This window comes from Porites lutea, chromosome 7, assembly GCF_958299795.1.
Source record: "Porites lutea chromosome 7, jaPorLute2.1, whole genome shotgun sequence".
Classification (NCBI taxonomy): domain Eukaryota; kingdom Metazoa; phylum Cnidaria; class Anthozoa; order Scleractinia; family Poritidae; genus Porites; species Porites lutea.
The window spans coordinates 15,960,680-15,982,200 of NC_133207.1; the positions used below are offsets into that span (position 1 = coordinate 15,960,680).

Below are 21,521 nucleotides of genomic sequence, written 5' to 3' on the forward strand. Positions count from 1 at the left end.
ATCCGAATATAACTACACAGAGGATTTTACTGGAAAAACAAGCAGATTGGCTCATCTGTCAAGGACGGGAGAAATTGTAGAGGGTTGTAAAGGCATGTTCTCGATTTTATGCAAATTCTAAGACAAACAACAAACCACTTAAATAGTTATACACTTTATTTTTTACAGATATAAAAAACAGTCACGCTGTCAAGTCCAGGTATATGTTCATAAAAATGGAAGACTAATCCTCATGTCTGCACTTTGCAAACCACATCCTGATCAATTTTTACTTGAACTGTTATAATTTACTATATTAGACTCATTTCCTTACCCTCTTTGTCTTGTTGGCCACTTTAGAGCTGTTCCAAGCTTAACTATACCACAACACTCTTTGTTTAAAACTCTTTGGTTTTGAATGTCTTCAAATGGCTTAAAGTGGTTAAATATAGAATAGTCAACTTTAATGGCTGATAAATGCTCAGCAAGGTACTTTGAACTTTCTAACAAATTATGTAGTGGAAATGGCAGTGAGACTTCTGGGCATGTTAGGCCCCTAATTAGGTTGGTGCAAGGCCTAAGTATGTTTGCTTTCTTTTTAAATATATTTAACTTTGTCTTGAGATGGGGTACATGTCTCTTTTGATTAAACATTAAGGGCCCAAATGAGATGATGATGATGAAAATACTTTTTTTAAGACCTGTATCTGGGACTTGTATGGAATACGATAGCAGCTGTACAGAACATGTTACAGAATGTGCATGATAAACTGAAAACCTCTAAAAAAAACACTGAAATTAAACAACTGCCATTTGAGATTTTAGCACCTGATCATGAGGTAAAATAAAAAATCAATATTATTATCCTTCCACGCAGATGTTCTTTTGGCTCGCCACGCAAAATTATCCTCCCTGACGAACGTGGGGCAGGAAGGTGTGACGAACCCCTAAGAACGTCTGGGTGGGAGACTACAAATCAATGAGCACCCCTGTCACTTTTATTGTGGAGTCACACTTTGACCCCCAGGAAAGGTTGATGCATTGGTGTTCTCATGAATATGTTAGCCTTAAAGATTATCATGCATAATTTGGTTATATTATATGTAAAACTCTAGATAAGTTATCATTAAAAATGAAGGAATAGTGTATTTTTCCCCTTGTAACAGTATGTCATCAAGTCCCACAAAAGATAATAAAACTCTACAGATAAAATGGCTGGTACATATAAACTGGTGGCTTTAGCGACTGCACCACAACAATATTGTTTTCAACCTTCTGCATGTTAAGCAGGTGTCAATGAAGCGTGGTTTGACTGTAATAATTGTACACCAGGAGAGTAGCTAGGGGGGGTCCTGGGGTGCCCGTGACCCACCCTTGGTAGGCCTTCTTTTGAGCAAACAACCTACAATATTCAGGTGGCGAAAACGCCATGACAATATCTTGGCCATAAAAGCCATTGTTGAAAAGCCCACTTTTTTAAAATTTGTTTTTTTGTAAAGAATTTTCGTCAACGGCTCTTGTCTTTAGTTAATATGGGCCTTCATAGCGCGATACACGAGGGAGAGCAGCGGTGAGTAGCCTCTGCGACCCCCCCTTAGTATAAAAGTATGATACTTTAAATTCTCCACTTTCCCTCAAAATATGAGAGTAGTAAATGGAAAATATTGTCTACCTCTCTATGCACAAAAACTTTTATGGGAGAAGAATTTGGATCAATTTAGGTATCTGGGAAACTGCCCACCTACCCCTCCCTTAAGTCAACATTAACACTTACTTCTCACTTAGGGCAAAATGTTGGGTTAGGGGAGGGGTAGGCAGGCAGTTTCCTAGAAACCTAAATTCTCGAGCATGCTAAACTTGAGCAAGCAAAAGAAAGACTCTGCTGGTAGGGTGAGAGGACACCATCCCGAAGAAAAACTCAGGACAGCTGGAAATTAAATAATACTTTTCTAAAGTTGAACCTCTCTACAACAGCCACATTAGGGACAGCAGAAAGTGGCCATAACAAGAGTCAATGTATGGACTGTCCGCAAAAAAAAAATGGCCGTTGTAGCTATAGAGAGGTTGACGTGGTGGAGAGGTGGCCGTTACTGGAGGTTTGACTGTATTCTTCTTCCAACATAAAAATAAAATCAGTATACAACATAATCCCTGTCTCCTTTCATAGCTTTCCTTGGCCTCTTCTCCTTCTCCTCCTCCTCTTCTTCTTCATCTTCTCCCTCAGCTCCTTCACCAAAGTCATAAACATAGTCGTCTGTTTTGAATGACGACCTCCTGCGATTTTTTGGCACACTCACTTGGGACTGAGCTGTTAATTGCAGCTTGATAGCACTAGTGTTTATTTTGCCACTAGTTGTCAGTAAATCTCGCATGCCTTTCATTTTTTGGCTTCTAAGATTCAACACCACTGGTTCTTTAGAGTTTTCTACACTTGCTGTTGCTGAGCTGTTGTTTTCAATCTTATTGGATGATGACAGTGATCTGCTTTCCTCTGCGGATGACTTTATTTCAGGTGTATCATTTTTCACAGGCTCATGAACCGAAGGTAATTTTCCTGCATGCATAGATGACAATGCAGATCTACAAGCAGGGGAAAATCGTGAAATTGATTGAACGAGCTTCTTTGCCCAGTCAGCATGTATAACAGGAGTTTGGCTTCCTTCCTCCCATAGGCAGACGCCATCATAAAACTGAAGAACAAGACTAAAGAAGGTTGGATCTTCAGCAAGATTGGCAGACAGGATGGTACCACTGTCACCTTTGATGGAAGATGTAATCTTGAGAATGTTTGGGATAAAGTCATTGGCTATCTCGTAGAATTCTTTAAACATCTCCTCATCTCCTTTTGAATAGTTGTACCTACAAGGAGTTGGTGTAAGTTGTCGCCATGCATAATGATTGCATTTAAGTACGATCATCCCACAATTTCAGCTTGCACACCACAATCACAGCCCATGAGAAAATGGGAAACACCCCATGAGAAGACAGGCCACACCATTGTGGTCTATGCCCCCCTTTTTTCAGACATCTTGTACTACTGTAGGTTCTTTAATGTCCTCTTGCAACTAATAAGAAAGTCTTAAAGTCATTGCCCAAATGATGCAATTATCTGAACTGACACAAGCTCCCTTTTAAATCACAACCAGCATGAAACTTAAACAGTTGTTTAAAGACCCTCAGGTTTTGTGGTCCAGCTTGTGTTCAAACTCAACCCCCCCTCCCCCATCAGCAGACCAGTACCCATTCAACCTAGCTTACCAGGTGGAAACATGCCACAGCCTAAGAGTACTAGAGAGGAAATAGGCACCAGTGTCTTGGTCTCCTATTTGTGCTGTAATATTACATTAATGGGCGAGTGGGGAGAGACCAATCATACATGTTGATCTCCAATATCACCTCTCTGGTTCAAGGGAGGGAAATTGGCAGTGTTTCTTTTTAACTGCCTTTTTTACCTTACTTAGTTACCGCTACGTACTTTCCAGCAACATATGCTGCTTTGACCCAGTGATCCATGGCTTTCAGATACTGCTTCTGTCTGTAATAATAACCAGCAAGGTACGTATAGGGGTACACATGATAATCTTTGTACAGGGATTGGCCCACTCTTATGCCTTCCTTAAGGATGTCTTCTGCTGATGGGTGGCCAGGAGTTGGTGATATTTCTTCCAAGTCACCAAGATTGCCCAGAGCCAATGGATATCTAGTGGAGTAATGCACAAAATTTAAATTAATTAAGCCTCCTGGGCCTATTCCTCGAAAGATGGTTAAGTTTAACCCAGGAGTAAGCTAAATTTTAAGTAAGGTTTCATGTCTAAGAACATGTAACTTGAGCTTACAAAAAACCGTTGTGCCTTTACTTCGAAAAAAAGAATGATAACACGAAATGTTACTCTAAGCAATGCGTAGGAAGGTAAATACAAAAAGTGGTACATTTAAATTTTAATCCTGCATTAGTGCTAGTCACCTTTCAGGAACCAGACTCTGATAAAGTGCTGAAAAAAAACTTATGTCATACATGTATTTGTACTGGAAGGAAAAGATATTTTTTTTAAGTTTGAACAATCCATGCTTATCAAAATCACAGTAAGTTACAAAGAAGTGTACATTTTTCTCAAACGTGCTACATATGCCTTTTTATCTTAGAAGGTAAATTATTTGATGGAAGGGACTTTCAGACCACTGCTAAAAGTATTCTTTTGGTTCTATTTTTCTTCTATTCTCCAATAAAAGTAGCTGGGGGCCACTGTCTTAGTAGCCGGGGAAAATCCCCGGCCCCCGGCTCTTAATGACAACCCTGTATGCATCCTGCTAGAATATTTTAGATCTCCTGATTTACTTGTAGTCCTTTATAATTTTTACACTTTTGGCTTGACACACTTTTAATTTTGTTCAAGGGTTCATCTAGACAATGGGAAACATGATACATCACGAAACAAATGTCCTACGCAAATTATTGATGGAACACTGGAGTTCACTCTTGATTTCCTAACAAAAGGGGTGGCGAATGGTAAAATCCGAGACTCGCTGAGACGCCGAGATCCTAGTTAGAAATCCGAGCCCGAGACTCTTTGGTGAAAAGTTTCGAGACTCAAAAAAAGTAAAAGCAAACCATGAAAAAACAAGACTTCAAAACTTATCAAAAACGCTTCCGAGATCCTGCCAAAATTTTCCAAGACCCACGTTTTTCGAGGTACCATTCGCCACTCCTAACAAAATATAGTCCTATGTTTGATACTGTTAGAAATTGTGAAAAAATAATATTATTTACCTCTTAAGATGGCCTTGATCATAGAGTAACCACAAAAGTTGCTGTTAATTAAATAAAAAACAATCAAGCATCATATGTGCTGTCGTTTTAAAACAAAATTAATATACATGTAACATATACTTAAATATTACCGTATTTATTCGACTATAAGCCGATCTCGGGTATAAGCCGAGACCCCAAACTTTGAACGTGTAGACTCGGCATAACGAAAACCAAAAATAAATCGAAAACACCCGGCTATAAGCTGAGACCCATTCATTATTACAAGACTGAATTGTTAACTACGCGAAAACCAAACATTTTCGGAAGAAAATCACATTGATTGTCATAAATGAGGCTTAGAACGATAACACACACGCGCGTATGCAAGAGATGCAATGGTGATTTATTATGCAAAAAGCTTCCCACACGCGAATTAATAAATATTACCGTAACTAACTATTCGCTCGGCTTATAGTCGAATAAATACGGTACTCACAAACTAAATGCTCAAATTTATGAGACCTCAGGACCCAATCCCTCTTATTTTTCAACCAAACAGAAGATTAAAGAGTCAAAAATAAGTTTTCGAGACTTGGTCCTTGTTATCACAAGTTTAGAAAAGCACTCCTTCCCTTTTTCTCAAGTTAAGGATCCACCCACCCCCCAAGAGGGTACTATCATATATGGGCTAATTATAGGCATGTGCCGCCGTCAGTGCAGTGGAACCTTGATATAACAAAGGGCCAAGGGACTTGTGGCAAAATTTGTTCGCTATAAGGAGGTTTTGTAATATTGACGTTCCTTTTCATATATTTACTATTATTGGGACAAAGAAAATCGTTTGTTACACCAAGGACTTTGTTATATACAGAGGTTTGTTATATCGAGGTTCCACTGTACATGCTAAATACATTAGCACTTAAATAAACTTAATAAGGAAGGTTTTTTAATTTCAAGTTTATTTTGAAAGAAAAAGAATAACAGCAATGTGGCCACTGACTAGTGGACCATTGTGATAAAAGGTGTCTTACTATGATGTAGATTGACATGGATTACAAGCAACAAACTTGAAAAACTTATTGGCCACATTTTCAAGATACAGAAACTGCAAAACAGGTTCTTTCACACCTTACCTGCTGCAAACTAGCTAACTCCACACTGTCCGTTGTGCTGTTGATGTTAGGGTTTATTGACGTTACCATGGATGCAACCTCCATGTGTCTTGTGCATTTTACAGGGTAACCACTCAGGTACAACCAGCTGTGTGCAGTGCTCTCATCAAAGTCCACAGGACGACCACGTTTATCTTCATTTCCTTTACCATGCCATGTAACCTCTGCTGTCTCTTTGCCACTCTCACCAAAAACCACCCAGGCATGGTCTTCTGACAGTGCTAAATGAACGTCATTGTAACCCAGTGCCTGACAAATGGCAACTACAGCAAAGGCAACACCAAAACAGTCCAGTCGATTTCCTGTAAAGAAATAATTTTAAAAAAAAATTTTCCATGAATAATACATACCGTTTGTTGACATTATTTCAATGGGTAGCTCTTCCACTGCGTGTCAGCTGTTAGGTACCTTGTAACAAAGGGAAAAGCACTGGGGACAAGTCTGGTAAAAGTGATGGCGATTGTCAACCGATACACCACCGATACATTACCAATACTCAGCTGACAGTTCACCGATACAGTGCTGACACACTACAGATGCTATCTCGATTGACTGTTGGTCGATCTGTTGGCTGATACTCAACCGACAGTAAAACATCACTTGGCCGACTTTCAACCGACTCAAGGCGATGCCAATTGTCGACTGATACTTGACCAACATTCACCCGTACATTGCTGACACACTACTGATCGATGCTACCTTGACTGACTGTTGGTCGATCTGTCAACTAATACTTGACCGACAGGAAAACGCCACTTGGCCGATAGATATTGACAGACTCTCGATCAACACTTGGTCAATAGGCCATTTTACAGTTATGGATGGAAGCGAGGCTGACGGTGACCTTGTTTTGGTACAAACCTTCCTGCTTTATTATGTAAATCAAGTTATTCTTATGCTAACTAGTATTTTTCAGGGACAATTTCCATAACAAATCAAAGGAGGTTTGTATCAAAACAAGGTCACCGTCAGCCTCACATTCACTCGAAGGCTAGAGTACTAAGTCCACAAGTGTAAAATGGTCTATACTCGATCAACAAATTAACTTTTCAAATATTTACTGAAAAAGAAGTTATCAAAACAATAGGAAAATTCTATTTGGCCATGAATAAACCAGATACAAATTTACCAGTGTTTCCCATTAGTAGATCTATGAAAGGGGCACAAGGGGCCTTGGCCCCCACCTTATTTTAAGGTGGCTTGATAGGGTTTTTCAGGGTCAATAGCTCCCAAGTTTTAGCATAAACTACGTCACCATTAACAGGCCAGCCTCCCCAATATCTTTGGGTTCTGGATGAATGCTCCCTGCCCCAACTTGCTTGAAGATATGAACTGCAACTGTTCAAAGTTTATAACAATGCATTACCATCTTATAATTCTTTCTGTCACAGATCTCTGCAAAACTTTCAACAACTTCTCTCAGAATATTGACACTGTTGTCAAGGAATAATTTTTTGTTTGGTGATCAATGTGAAATCAGAGTCATACCCTGAATTGAATATTAATTAGCTTCGATTCCTACAGGGTGAATCTTTCTAAAGGTTGCAATTAACAGGTTAAATAGAATCAAAGTTTCTGCTCTATACACAAAGAAACAGAGTCAATTTGGCTCCAATAATATATACATATATATATAAATGGATTTTTTGACAAAAATAGATCGACATAGAGAACAACTAAAAAGATTAGATGTTTCAAGATTCGATTAAAAAAAATTATTCAGTTTCATTCTGTAAATATCCAAAAAAATCCTAGTACTCATAATTTAAAGTAATAAACGGGGGATAGCTAGAATTATATTGTTCATTGATCAAAAAGTTAAAAGCTTAAAAAATCACAGACAGTTGAAAAACACTAGAGACTAAGAATTGAAACATTAAATATATTAAGCTCACAACGGATTGTAGTGATCAGCCCATGTATCATCGTCATTCATAAAGAGGTTTGTAACAGATTATAACAAATGTTATAGTGAAACTTGCCTGTCAAAAAACTATATAAATTCTGGATGTGTGGCTTGTCTTTGAAATAGGACTTTGAAAGACAACTCCAGACTAGATCTGCGACATCTACAACGAATTCTCTCGTTGCTGGTTTTTGTTCTCTGTTGGCATTCAAATCTTTCTGAACCAAGGCCTGAAATTTACCGCCAAGTGCGTCGAAGGTTTCTTTATCTAAGCTGGGACAGCTATTGGAGGATCCCTTGCAGGTTAACGCGGTCTCGAAGAACCCTAAAATAATCGATAATTTGGCCAAGTTCGGTTCTATTTTTGCAAGTTCCACCTTGAAAACCTCTACCACCGACGCGATGTCTTTCAAAGGAAAATTGGAGTCTGCCTCCATTCTGGAGTGGACGGACGGGCTACTCCTTTCTCAAGCGAAGCAGAAGCGAAGACAAAAGCAAAAGGACTCCGCAAAAATCTCTCTGTAATTTAGCAACTTCGATTTGAAAATACTGCACCTTCTGACTCAAGAAACAGCTCGTAGCTGGGTTCTAACGGATCCCTGACAGAACTCGATTTTCATCACGGTGATCGCGCAGAATAACCACAATCGAAGGATAAACAAAACATGTCAGAACAAATGCAAATGAGAAAGTGGAAAAAGGAAGGGAAAGTTGGGGACTTGGGAACGAAAGTGAAAAGAAAAGTAAGCGGGAGAATGGGTATGAGCTGACGTCATAAATTATCACGTGACGAGATTTGCATGGTCTGCCATCTTGTCGCGGGAGACTCAGTGAGTAGCGGATGGCGATTTTTTGCTTAGCGTTAAGTCGTTTTTTTTCGGACTAGAATTTATACGACGGTCATGTTTCGATGCTAAAAAAACCTTAAGTGTATTTTTATCCTTTCTAGGTGTTTTTTTGTGGCGTTTTGCTAGTCAAGTGTGTGTTTATTAAGCACGATTGAAGTGCAGGGAGATTTCGAGGAATTTCGTCATCTCACGACAATTTATGACGTTTATCTGCTCAGGTAAGAAAATAAAACAACTTAAATTCTCCGAAAAGCGCTCCTTTTTCAGGATTCATTGTTTTTTCATCACCAAGTCTGAAATTAGCGAAGTATTTAAAGTTCTTCAACTCTTTTCTCAGTCTTTGTGAAACCAGGTGAAACGTGTTAATCGTGGTATTGGTTTAAACGTTCTGATATTGACTCGAAACAGTGACACAGAAATATACAGCAAATTCTTAGTGTGAAACGTGGTTAAAATTAGCGGTAACTTTTTTGTGTAGAAAAGCAAAGTTTTGAGTTCCTTTCTTTGGAGAAAACGTTTTGAAGATGATGTGTTGTCTTTGAATTGGTCAATATTTTTTAATGTATGCACATTTTACATAAATCACCCCGTTCGGCCCTCATGAGAAGGAGTCTTTAAATTTAATGACAAATGCAATTTATGCGGTGTTATGTCACATTCATAAACTGAGAAAACTGCCCTTTAAAGGAACACGAGGAATCTGTAGCATTCTCCTTCCTTGGGGAATTCCGGGAAGAAAGGATATTAAAAAGGAAATCAGTTGGATACTTAAGCCCGAGGAGCTATTTGACTGTTTTAAATTTTAAAACTCCATCGGTTGTGGGAACAGTCTTAAAAGAAAGTGCTCTTTTTGTATAAGCAGGTTTCAGATGAACCTTAATTGCTCATTAGTGCAAGAAATATAACCTTCCAGTGGGTATGAATGTAAAAAAAATGTGAAAAGGATGCAATAGTGTAGAAAGTAAAGCTAATTACAATGTGACAATAAATGGGGAACAACAAGAAACCTAAAAATATATATCAAATTATGGTGTGGTAATTTTAAAGAAACATGACAAGTGAACATTTGGCGAAACTAAATAGCCAGTGAAAAATTGAGTTGTAAAATCTGCCTGTGGAGTGAGGATTTGTTCCCGTGAATCTTTAATCTCCTTGATTTTGAGCTGGAAGGGGATGGAGTCAATGTCCATTGTGGAACTTTAAACCATCTCAGGGCTTCATGCATCGGCATGTGTTTTATTTGTTTCTCCACTTGTGGTTTCTCTCAATTCAGAGGTTCATTATTTTCGTTCTCAACGTTAAGTTGCGTGTTCTTGTCAACTTTGCTACAGAAGGTGGCCAGAAGACATCTGTTCACAAATTACATGTGTGTCCATTTGCTCTGCGTCTGGTAGCCTGCGAGCAAGCTCTCCTATTTTTGCGAGTGAAACGAGTCTCGCAAGAACGCGCGAGCGAGCGGCGAAGCCGTGAGGGGCAGAGGAAAGGAGAGCTTGCAACCATCCCTTACAAATTTTCATTTGTACTTCGCCCAGACGAAGGGAAATACCATTGGCTGAAAAATGATGTTCCGGAAATCAAAGTTGATTGATAACAGGCCAAGCTGGCACCTGCTTTGTCTGTGTTTCAAATTTGGTTCTCAGGGGGATCAGATTGGTACCGAGAACTTGTTTCAGCTCTCAATGCAGACAGGCTCGTTTGATGTAATTCTCGCAAAGAGAATATTGCGTGCCGAGGATAAGTCGGACCGAATTTGTAGTTCTTGTGGAAGGAAAATGAAAACCCCTCATCAGTTGTATTCATTTGTCTCAAGCGCCTTGTTTAGTTCTGAAAACCGGGAGAGTGAAAGTGAAGAGTGATTAAAGCGCTGTCTTCCAACATCGGTTTCTTCGCCCGATTGAATTCTACTGGGTAGAAAAATTCAGAAACATGTACTTGACAGTGTAGCTGTGTAGCTTGATCGTAAAGAAGGAAAAGAGAAAGAGTTGGAAGCAACTGGAGTAAACCTTAAGAGAACCAAGTGCAGGAAAACGCTATTCTCCAGTTCCAGACGGACAAACATATGATGTGTGATGTTTTTGTTGGTGATTGCGATGGGCAGTAATCTTCTACGCTGCAGTATGGACGAATTTTCAAAAGTAAACGAAACGAGAGTCAAAGTAGTGAGTTCTTATCTGAGCGGACACGTTGAAGTTCGATGTTCTCGTGAAAAAAGAAACATATCAGTGATTAAAAACATTGCTTTAATGCTGTTGCGAAAGTGATTTATAAATAAATAATTCTACGCGCCCTCAGCTGTCTAAACTTACTTGACAGGCGGTTGTCACTTTTCTAATCTGCGGCACGTTTGCGGTGAGAATTTTCACGCTTTGCGGAGTCCCGGGGTTTCCGGGGTGGAAATGAAAATTTATGAGAGATGGTTGCAAGCTCTCCTTTCCTCGGTCCCTGGCTCGCGCGTTCTCGCGAGACTCGCTTCGCTTGCCCAATTAGGCGAGCTTGCTCGCGGGCTATGCGTCTGGTTGAAGAGATGTGACATCTGTTTAAACGGTTGGATCATCTGTCCAAATGGTTTTTATATCTTTTTCTCTTAGTCAATAATAGTAATAAACAATTTATATAATGCCTTTTCTAAAAGTACGAACCACTCAAAATCTAAAAAAGTCATTGCAAAGTCCACAGTCACTAAAATAACTAAATGATACAATTAAAATCTTTCTTAACAAGATATTATATGAACACCAATGAAATACCAGGCGAGCTGTCAGGTGAAAACTTGATATCTTTATATGTGAAAATAACATGTTATCTTCACACGTGAAATATCACTGTTGGTATGGCTACATAATAAATTGCGCCTTTCACAGCAAAAAACTATTAAAGTGAAATGGTTTGGTAATTCATTGGTGTTTATATAATAAATAGAACATTACATGGCTGCTTGGAGATACAAAATTTCTATTCTTGTGTTGAAAAAACATTTCAACACTCAAAGAGAAATTTTGCATCTCCACGCAGCCATGTAATATCCTCCATATCAATACCATGAGCACAGACTTCCAATGTAGAGCATTGCCTTGAAAGATCACCCAAAATTGACGACTCAAATGATATATAAAGCTGAGTATCATGAGCGTAAAAGTGAAAAGACATGTTGTGATGCCTCTATGTCACCCAATGGGTTGACGTAACACAGGTATAATGTCGGACCCAAAACTGACCTCTGGGGAACACCACAATTCAATGGCAGACTGGATGAGTGGGCACTTCCAAGAGCAACAAACTGCATTAAACATTAAACCAGTCGTGAGCCTTGCCATCTGTGCCAAATCGGTCAGTGAGTCTAGCAAGCAAAAATAATGTGATGGTCAACCATATCAAACGCTTCTGAGAGGTCGAGGAGCAGTAATATAGTCGATGGCTTGCAAAATGTCATCTTGAACCAGGCCTTAAGAGTACTGATTCAGTACCATGACTGGGTTTATAAGTCGACTGGAAGTGTTCCATCAGGGAATTATCAGTAAGACATTTGGTCAGTTGAACAGCTAACACTCTTTCACAGAAATTAGAGATGAACACAAGGTTTGGAATAATATTGGACGTTAATTTGGAAATTGTTCTTGGATTACTGTAGCAGTTGTTAGTAGAATTCAATTTAGTAAAAGTAATTCATCAACAAATATTTATGTCAAAATGTTGATTAAACCTGCAGCTAAAGGGAGAAAACTGTAAAAGACAAAAAATCTTGTGGTTTGTGTGAGAACTAAAACTGGAAAATAAATGCTTTTTCATCAATCCAAGTTTTTGTGTGGCATTTTCACAGTTGGTTTCAACAATATGAACATCGGTGAAATGTGATCCTTGTGAACTTTTTCATTGCGTAGGACTTACCAAACTTTATTGCAAAGTGACATCACTGTTGTTTTTCAGAAAAGAAGTTGATTTAGAGAGAAGTCTATTTATACATATAGCGTGTCTCCTGGTCCTTCATCAAGGCTGAATTTTAGTGATGAAAACAGATGTTGCACTTCAGAGTAGAAATAAATTATTCCTTTAGATTCTGGAGGATTTGTTTCTACTCTGTGCAAATACAACTGTTAAAGATTTAGCACCACAGAGAATAAGGAAACTTTCCAAGTCAAGGTCAAAACTTGGATGTGTGGCTTATACATGAGTTATTGCAGTAAATTGCAGTTGCTGATTCTTGGGATTCTTAACTCATCAAGTCATTGTTATGCACTGTCAGTGAATGTTCTACCTCCAAGTCTGTAGCAGCTTTATCACAAAAATGAAATGGAAGTTGTGAGTAACAATGTATATTTCAGAGGAAATGAATGTGGCGTTTTTCTGTTATGTGGAAGTATAATATGCTGTACATCTTGAGACTGAAAAGGCTGGTTTAAAAAAGGTAACGATGACAACAGCAAAAGCCTGAGAGTAATAAACAGAGGACTGACATAAAATATGACATACTGATAAGTGATGACTTATAGTAATACTATGTCTGAATCCTCCTGATATTTTGTCTGTGGCTGCTCTCAGTATTCTAAGTAGTGCTTCTAACATTTTTTTAGCTGGGGTCTGAAATTTTGGTAGTGCAACTAGAAATTTGCTCCTGGTTGCAATAGCACTTCCAAGCATTGGTTGGTCCTACACGCAAAGCCCGTCACATGAAATATATCTGCTGCCTGTTCATTCAACAGAGAACATAAATCACAAATAGCTAACTACAAATAGTAACAGGCTATGGACCCATTTCATTCAATTCAGGTATCGGTACAGCTTCTGTTCTTGTTGAGCTGTACCAGCTAGCATCTTCAAACAACTTCATGTACAAGCGTTGCGCAAGCTTTTTGTGTTGCAGATAACAAATTAGTTTATAACTGCACTAAAGTTCCAAATTCACAGTAATTTAGATGGCTACACTTAAAATCCTTTTCAGTCACATAACCTGTGATTTTTTTTTACTGATAAGCAGTGTAAAATTTGAATCCTGATGAGTTTTTAAAATATTGTTGTGTTTTTTTTCATTCAGTCAGTCTCTGATACAAGACCTCATCCACACATACTGTAATTATCTTGTAGATTACTGTGTTGTTTATTTCTTTCCTAGGTTGTACTCGGTTGAGGAGGCTCAAGATTCATTTTCACAAAGAAACTTATACAGGGCTACAACGCCTTTCTTGTTTTGCCACAAGGACAAGACATAGAACTTTTATGAATTTAAAAGGGAAAATATCTCCCAGCAGAAATTATTGCATGAACTGCAATCACTACAAGCGTTTGTCCAAAAGGAAGCTCATTAAAACAAGTAATCAATCATGGCTCTCGTCAATGTCAACAGAAAGAACATGGACCAGTTCTATCGTTACAAGATGCCAAAACTCCTAGCTAAGGTAAGATGAATTTGATATTTTTAGGATGCCATGTGCAGTTTGCACCTACATTTGACCCTTGAAGTACATGTCATAATATGCGCAAGTTCATGGTTTATCTGTTGTTTCAGGTTTAGTTAATAAAGTATGTCTTATTTGTTGACAATGCTCTATATTCTCATCAAAGAATCGTGCAATATGGCTAGTAACAAAAAAATAATTAGCAATAATTGTTATTATCAGACAAGGTTGAGCAAAATATCGGGATTTGTTAGCGATGAGCAGGGCTGAGGCAAATGGTTGATCCCTGAGAAATCGACAAATCACAATATTTTGCAATAACCAAGTTCAGTAATATTGTTTTATTGTTTGATCGCCAAGTTTGTTTTTTAGGGCCTGTTTACATGGAGGTGGGTAATCCCAGATAGGTGAGGTAACATGTGGCGAGTCACCTCACCTATCATGTGAATGTGATTAAAATAAAATGAGAGATTATATGGTCAGGTGGGTTACCCCACCAAAGTGGGTTACCTCACTCACCTGGGGTCCCCCACCTCCATGTAAACAGGTCCTTAGTGGAAATCTTCGGTAAGCAAAGCAATCTGCCATTTTCACTCAAGAGTAATCGCAAGAAAGAGAATAGTGTTGTCTCTCAGCCAATGAAAAGGAAAAATAAATTTTAAAGTTTATTTGCATCAAATGATAATGATTTAAATAATTATTATTAGTTTCTGCTCTATATATAATAGTTTTTTGATAATTTGATTGAAAAATATTGTGTTTACACTTCAGGTGGAAGGGAAAGGAAATGGAATCAAAACAGTAATTGTCAATATGGTGGAGATAGCTAAAGCATTGCAGAGGCCACCTGCATGTAAGATAGCATGAACTGTTGTTTATGTTTGTCTGTTTGCTTTCTTGTTGTTGGTTTGTCTTACTTTTTTGTTGTGGCTACTGCCTCTTGAGGAAAGGTGTAGCCATTATGGTCCGTGAAAGTAAGTGAGTAAGTGAGTAATCAACTAAGTAGGCAGGGAAGTAAGTAAACTTCCACAGGAAACTTGGGGTGAATGACTTTCTTCATTTCACACTGTTGCTGTGTTTTGCCTTCCTTCCAAATGAATATTATGTTAAATGAAAGTTTTCTTATACTTTCAATTTGCAACATGTCATGGACTTCCAGGTTTCTTCTTTTTCTTAGATCCAACTAAATACTTTGGTTGTGAGTTGGGAGCCCAAACCCAAATTGACCTAAAGAATGAGCGTTACATCGTCAATGGGTCACATGATGCAGACAAGTTGCAAGAGATACTTGACGGATTTATTGAGAAGTTTGTGTTGTGTCCAGATTGTGAAAATCCTGAAACTGTGCTGGTAATGTGTTATTTATTATTGAGAATAGAGCATCTAGGGGTGGGGGACATAGGATTGGGACAATTGGAATACTAGTACTACTATAATAATAATCTGTATTTAAAATTCAATACCTGGATTTGCTAGTGGTACAATGGTACATCTCCTGCGTAAAAGTTAAAAAACCCTTGCTAGACAATTAAAAATAAGGAGCTCGAGATAATACAAATTACTTGTTTTTTTATGCCATTTTCTCAAAACAGACATTGTACTGAATAGATGTGATTTGTTTGGTGTGAAGGTGCAAGTGATTTTTTCACTTGGTAAAAAGTTGGCATACACCTGTAGTTTCACAAAGAATTTGGCCAGTCTATAAGGCTTATTTTGAAGATATTTTCGTTTCAATTTTAATTTGAAGAAATTTGACTCCATGTATGAAGATGGGCTCTTGCCATGATCAAGTAATTCAGATATGTTTTGTCATTTTCAATGTCTAGAATGTAGAGCCACGCAAGGAAAGGATTGGACAGTCATGCAAAGCATGTGGATACAGTGGAGTTCTTCATATGCAACATAGACTCATTACCTTTATTTGCAAAAATCCTCCAAATGAAGCAGCAGGAACCCCTTCTAAAAAGTGAGATAAATGCACGACTGAGTTCTCTCTTACAGATTTTAAGATGGTGTGCAACAAAAAGCAATCATGACTATGCTACCTGTCCTATTTGAAATTTGTTTTTAATGCTCGCACACTAGAACATGAATTTACCTACTGTACAGCTATATACCTGCACTAGTAACCATGGGATAGGTATTGTCCTTTAGGAAGCCCAATAAGGCCCAATATTAGTGCTCAGATCACCTTATATGAATATAAGCAACATGTTTCAAAATGGTGGTAAATGGAAGCAATGTTTTGCTACCATGAAATACCTGAACATTCATTTTCTCAAATCAACAATTGTATGTAGAAAACATTCTGAAGATTAATAGTGAAACACCCTTCTAAATTTAAGTTGTTTCGCTTTTGGTGTTATACATGAAAAGTCTTGCATTACTGAAATTTTTATCATCCTTTTTAACTTAAAAAATGGTGGTGGTATTGTTTGTATATAAGCACTATAGAATGCACTTTCATATAATTACCTATACGTGCTCTTGAAAATATTTTGTCTTCATGCAAGAATGCTTAATGAATTTGTAAATACAAAAACAAGGCCAATTTGTGAAAATGAGTGCACTTTCATGGCAATAATACTGATCACCTCAGTATTGAAACTATTATTTTCTGATAATGACTAGCAAAAGGTGTATTTTGTCCAATACATGAACTTGACAAAATTTGACCCTTCATACAATGGAAATGTTTGTGAACAGGATTAGGCTGAACATGGGTCATTATTTTTGTCAAACATTACCACGGATAATTGAAGATTGAACGGTCAGCTTAGTGTTTCTTTCTTTAAGCAGTATGATATTGCTTATGTCTTTCATTTAAAGTGGTAAAAACTCATTCTTTACTTTGTAGAGACAAAAAGGAACGACGCAGAGAGAAGCAGAAAGGGCAACAAAATGGGGAAACTAGCCCTACCCACAATCCAATGCAACCTGGGGAGAATGGGATTGAAAACCCTGACTTCAACAAAGAGGTAAGTTTTAATTATCAAAATAAAGGCAGTTTTATCCTTTCCATCAGTAACAACAGTAATGAAAATTGGGCCCAAGTTTTTTATCACTGGTGTAGTCACTTCAGAATTTCCTCGAAGTTTATTGTGTGGGGCATCTTTAAGTTCAGTGACCTCGTGTAAAATTGTTCTTATCTGCATCAAGCCTGGATACCCTTTTTTGTCCCATCCATTCAGCTTTGCAGTGACTTTTAATCATGCCTAAAGGTTACAAAAGAGTAATTTAAATCCTGATTTCTCAAAGCCTTTGGTTTTTTCTTTCTTTAATTCCTGATAATTCAAACCAATTTGCTTTTCCCAAGGTGGTTAGTAAAATACAGACTGTAGGGTTTCCACGGTAGTTTAAATCATTGCAGAGTCACTTTAATCCTGTTGTTGGAATAGTGCAGGATTCTCATTATGTGCCTGTAAACGGCTTAAAAACCAGCTACTTTGTGGTCTGGGTCATTTACTATTGGGAGAAAATGGGTAAAGTGAGGGAGTGAAAGCCTTAAATTGGCTACAGCACTTGATTACCAAGCTTCCTACTTTTGCATCCTACCTGTCTACTTTAAAACTTAATGAGAACCCTGTAATGTGTTTATTTATTGCAGCCAGTTGCAGCTGCAGATGATGATTGGAGTGTAGATACAAGTGAAGAAGCTGTGCAGAAGAGAATGGGAAATCTTTCCTCAGGTGTTAAAGGATTAGCACTAACTGACGATACTGAAAAGACGCAGGAAGAGCGCTTCAATCTGTTTTATTCCTTTGTTAAGGTACTAGTTTTTTAATTGAGTTGTATTGGAAGTCTCCAAGAGCAGTTCGAGGAACGTAGAAATGATTAATTTGTGTACCATTAACAACAAAATAGTGATTTCAGTTTCAAAATGGAAATTGGCAAAGGTTTGACCTTAATCTTAAAGATCTTTCACAATAACTACACACCATGATTTTGGTCCATTTGCTTGGTGTTATTTCAGGAATATGTACACTGCTAAAGTTACTACTTACATTTAAATGGTGTTAGTGATCCATGTTTAAATGTTACCCTTCATTAATACTAATCCTTTTTTATTCTTAATAGGCAAAAAAGGAAACAAGCAGCGTGGAAAAGGGTGCAAAAGAGATTGTTGCCGAAGCAGAAAGGCTTGATATAAAGGACAAAGCTGTGTTAGCCCTTAGTGAAGTACTTTTTGATAGTAAAATGCTCAGCCAAATCCCCAAGTTCCGAAATCTGTTTTTGAGGGTGAGTTTTGAGTTGTATTTGCCTGAAAGCCCCTTGTGACCAACACATTGATTCAAGTTTCTTAGAAGCAATGTACATGTGTATAAAATGCAAGGCTCATCCTTGGTGTGAAAACTTGTGAAAACTCACGAGTGATGTGAAACAATGAATGCAAAGAACCCATTGAGAAGTCAACACAATAGAGCCATGGAAAATAATAGCTAGAAAACAAAGAAATACTTCACAGGTTTTTTACAACGAGGTAAACCCAAATGTAATGTAGTCTTGTATAGCCAAAATGTCACATGTCTTTCCTTTCATGTAGAAAGCAGAAACATAGGTTAACCTTTTATTGTGTCTGGCTAGAATAAGTTACCTGGTCATAATAGTTTGATGATGATGTTGGCATAAATTCATGTTTGCCTTGTTTTTACTTTAGTTTGTTAATGGTAACCACAAGGCCCAGAAGTACCTGCTGGGTGCATTTGAGCTGCTTATTGGGCAGTCTTTTCCTGATGAGTTGATGCCTAAGGCAGCTCTTATTCTAAAAGCATTTTATGACTCTGACCTTGTGGAGGAGGAGGTGATCTTACAGTGGAGCGAAAAGGTAAACAACGAGCTAAAGTGGTAATCTGTTGCTATCTGTCTGTAGCAAAGCCAGTAGTGTCTTGTTATTAGTGAAGTTATGCAGTAGAGAGGCGAAGTCATTACCACACACTGCCATGGTAGCAAAATTTCTGGACAACAACAAAGGGAAAATGTCACTTAAAAAGTGAATTCACACTGTTACAAATTTCTTCGATCTTATTCAGTTTCATTTAATTTGTAAAATCATGGCGAAATTGTCTGGGCTTGAATCCGAAAGGACCATATCTGGTTTAGAAAGAGAAAAAGAACATTTTTCGTTCTGTGTTCACCAGCTCCTTAAAACGTGCATGTGAAATTAGGAAGTTTCTTATCTCACACTTGCAGTGACTGCTAACTTGAAGAAATGTCCAAAAAAGTGTGATGCACATGCAAAGTTGTTGTTTTGCTGATGTACCGATTGCTTTTTTGCCTTTCTTGATGTCATCGCCGTCGTTGTTGCTTAAGCTCCCCATTTTTGTGATCCAGAAATGGTATTCCCATGGTAACATGACTTCACACTTCTCTCTATTGCATGGCAGAAGAAAGAAGACGGCAAATAATGTTTGAAAACATTTTCTGCCAAACTTCTCCTTCCTTTAAAGCAATCTGTTTGTAAAAGACCAGAGCTCTGAAATGTAAAGTGAGGATCACAACAATAAGCAGATAATAACCATAACATACGTGTTGTCATCCTCTTCTTTCTGCCCCCTGTTAACACTTGCACTGCAGCCCTTTATACGCAAACAGACACATACAAATTCTCCAACCTGATCTCCATATAATGATATAATTTCCTTTAAGATTTGATAAAAGATCAAGGCATTTTCTCTTTGGTGATCATTTTATTAATTCTTATAACCATATCTCTTGGCAATCTATGGATATTGTTAGGAGAAAAATGGTTCTTGGTCACTATTGGCACTTAAAGGGGTAACTGTGAATGGTGTAAGGGGTAGGGGTGATCATTAGATCCAGTAAGAGTTGACCAAACATGTTAAGTGTTTGGATGAATGTGTGAGGTGTATATATTTTAAACTTGTTTTGCATGAACTATAATCTCTTCAGAACTGAGGGCACAGTCTCAGTGTTCAATCGAGAAATTATTCAAAGTGCGTCATATGTCCCACGTGACATTTTAAATTGTGGTATTTCAAAAGTGGTCTGGGCCAAAGTATAACTTTGAAACTTTGAACAACAGATATCATCCAAACTATCACCAACAGGTTTATGCTTTTCACAGTTTTGATGCCTTTTTTGCAGTAAACAGTCAAATACTGATCATATCAAACAACTCAACAGCCATTCTCTTTTGCATAAGAAATGAAATGAGCTTTTGTTTTTCATTCATAATGAAAGAAAAACGAAAGAACAAATTAGTTGGAAAACGAAGCGTGAATCGATCATACACATGACATTGAATTGAATGCTCCAGTCTTTTTCGGAATTGTAGAATTGCCAAATTTAGGATTTAGATGAAAGACTTTGTCAAGGCTCTGCTCGTAGAAAAACTGTGTGTAACCTACAATCCCAGACAAAACTACTTGAGAAAGTTTTCCCCGTCATGTCCACTTTCCTACGCAACAAAAGTATTTCCAAAACGACGCCTTTGCGGAAAGAAAACCCCTTCCCCCAATTCAATGTTGCTTCCCACAAACGCCCAGGGATCAGGCTTTCTTTTGAATACACAACAACATTGCTTTAAGGGGAAGGGGGAGAGGGAAGAACCAGTACAGCTACGATGTTTAGAAAAATGCTGTCCAAGTATACAATTTTCTCAACAGTTTTGTCCAAGATTGTAGCAGCTCTGAACGGATAATTCAGGATGCCCAAAAAAAGTTGTGTGAAAACAAGATTTCCTTGTTGCCCATAGCAAAAGCAAGTTGACCAGGCAAACCACTGCCCTAATCTGTGATGAATTTTACGTTTACAGGTTTCCAAAAAGTATGTGAGTAAAGAGGTGTGCTCTCAGATCCACACAAAGGTGGCTCCTTTTATCAAGTGGCTGAAAGAAGCAGAAGAAGAAGAGTCCAGTGAAGAAGAGGAAGAAGAAGAGGAGGTGGAGGTAGTCTATGATACTAAGGCGCAGCAGCTAAAGGCTCAGGTTGACAACACAGCTCCAGCTGAGGATGACGATGACTTGGACATTGATGCTATTTAATTCACATTTTGCTTGCCATTGATAACGATGTTAAATTGATAAGCTATTGATTAAGAAGAGTCATGTTAATTCATTCTGTTTGTTAATTTTCAGTGTGATTTATTCTTGCGCTTGCATTTTGTTGTTTCATTGAAGAAATTCACGATATAAAAGTTAAGTAATTTGCAACAAATACATGTGTGGTCATTTGAAATCTTGTGTTAAGTGCCTGTAACGTAACTTAATGATACTAAAAATGTGGCACTGTAATATTTGGAGTATATTATTGCTTTCATTTTCTGTGCAGTAAGTGCTGTAATCAAGCAATTTGCTGTAATTTTGACTTTTTCACACTGCTTTGGTTTAATTTAAAACTGAACATTTAAGAAAATTAAAAGCTTAGAGATATCAGTACTGTTGTCTTAATTTCTGAGTTATTCCCTATAGTAGTTCCTAGTAAATGTGGTATTATTTTATTTAAAAAAATACCTGAA

At 37.8% G+C, this 21,521-nt stretch overlaps 2 protein-coding genes across 2 annotated transcripts; one reads left to right on the forward strand and one right to left on the reverse strand.

Annotated features, from left to right (window-relative positions):
- Nucleotides 1–138: 138 nt before the first annotated feature.
- LOC140942918 (menin-like) lies at nt 139–8,481 on the reverse strand. The gene is made up of 5 exons (XM_073391939.1): nt 7,884–8,481; nt 5,863–6,203; nt 4,748–4,788; nt 3,455–3,679; nt 139–2,838 (listed from the first exon to the last, which is right to left on the reverse strand). The coding sequence occupies exons 1-5, from the start codon at nt 8,242–8,244 to the stop codon at nt 2,112–2,114; spliced, it is 1,695 nt and encodes a 564-aa protein (XP_073248040.1). The 5' UTR covers nt 8,245–8,481; the 3' UTR covers nt 139–2,111.
- A 273-nt stretch (nt 8,482–8,754) lies between these two features.
- Nucleotides 8,755–21,438, forward strand: LOC140944920 (eukaryotic translation initiation factor 5-like). The gene is made up of 10 exons (XM_073394027.1): nt 8,755–8,873; nt 13,763–14,045; nt 14,817–14,898; nt 15,223–15,395; nt 15,872–16,011; nt 16,903–17,023; nt 17,653–17,814; nt 18,123–18,284; nt 18,703–18,870; nt 20,821–21,438. Exons 2-10 carry the CDS (start codon nt 13,971–13,973, stop codon nt 21,046–21,048), a joined length of 1,311 nt encoding a protein of 436 aa, XP_073250128.1. The 5' UTR covers nt 8,755–8,873; nt 13,763–13,970; the 3' UTR covers nt 21,049–21,438.
- The last annotated feature ends 83 nt before the right edge of the window (nt 21,439–21,521 follow it).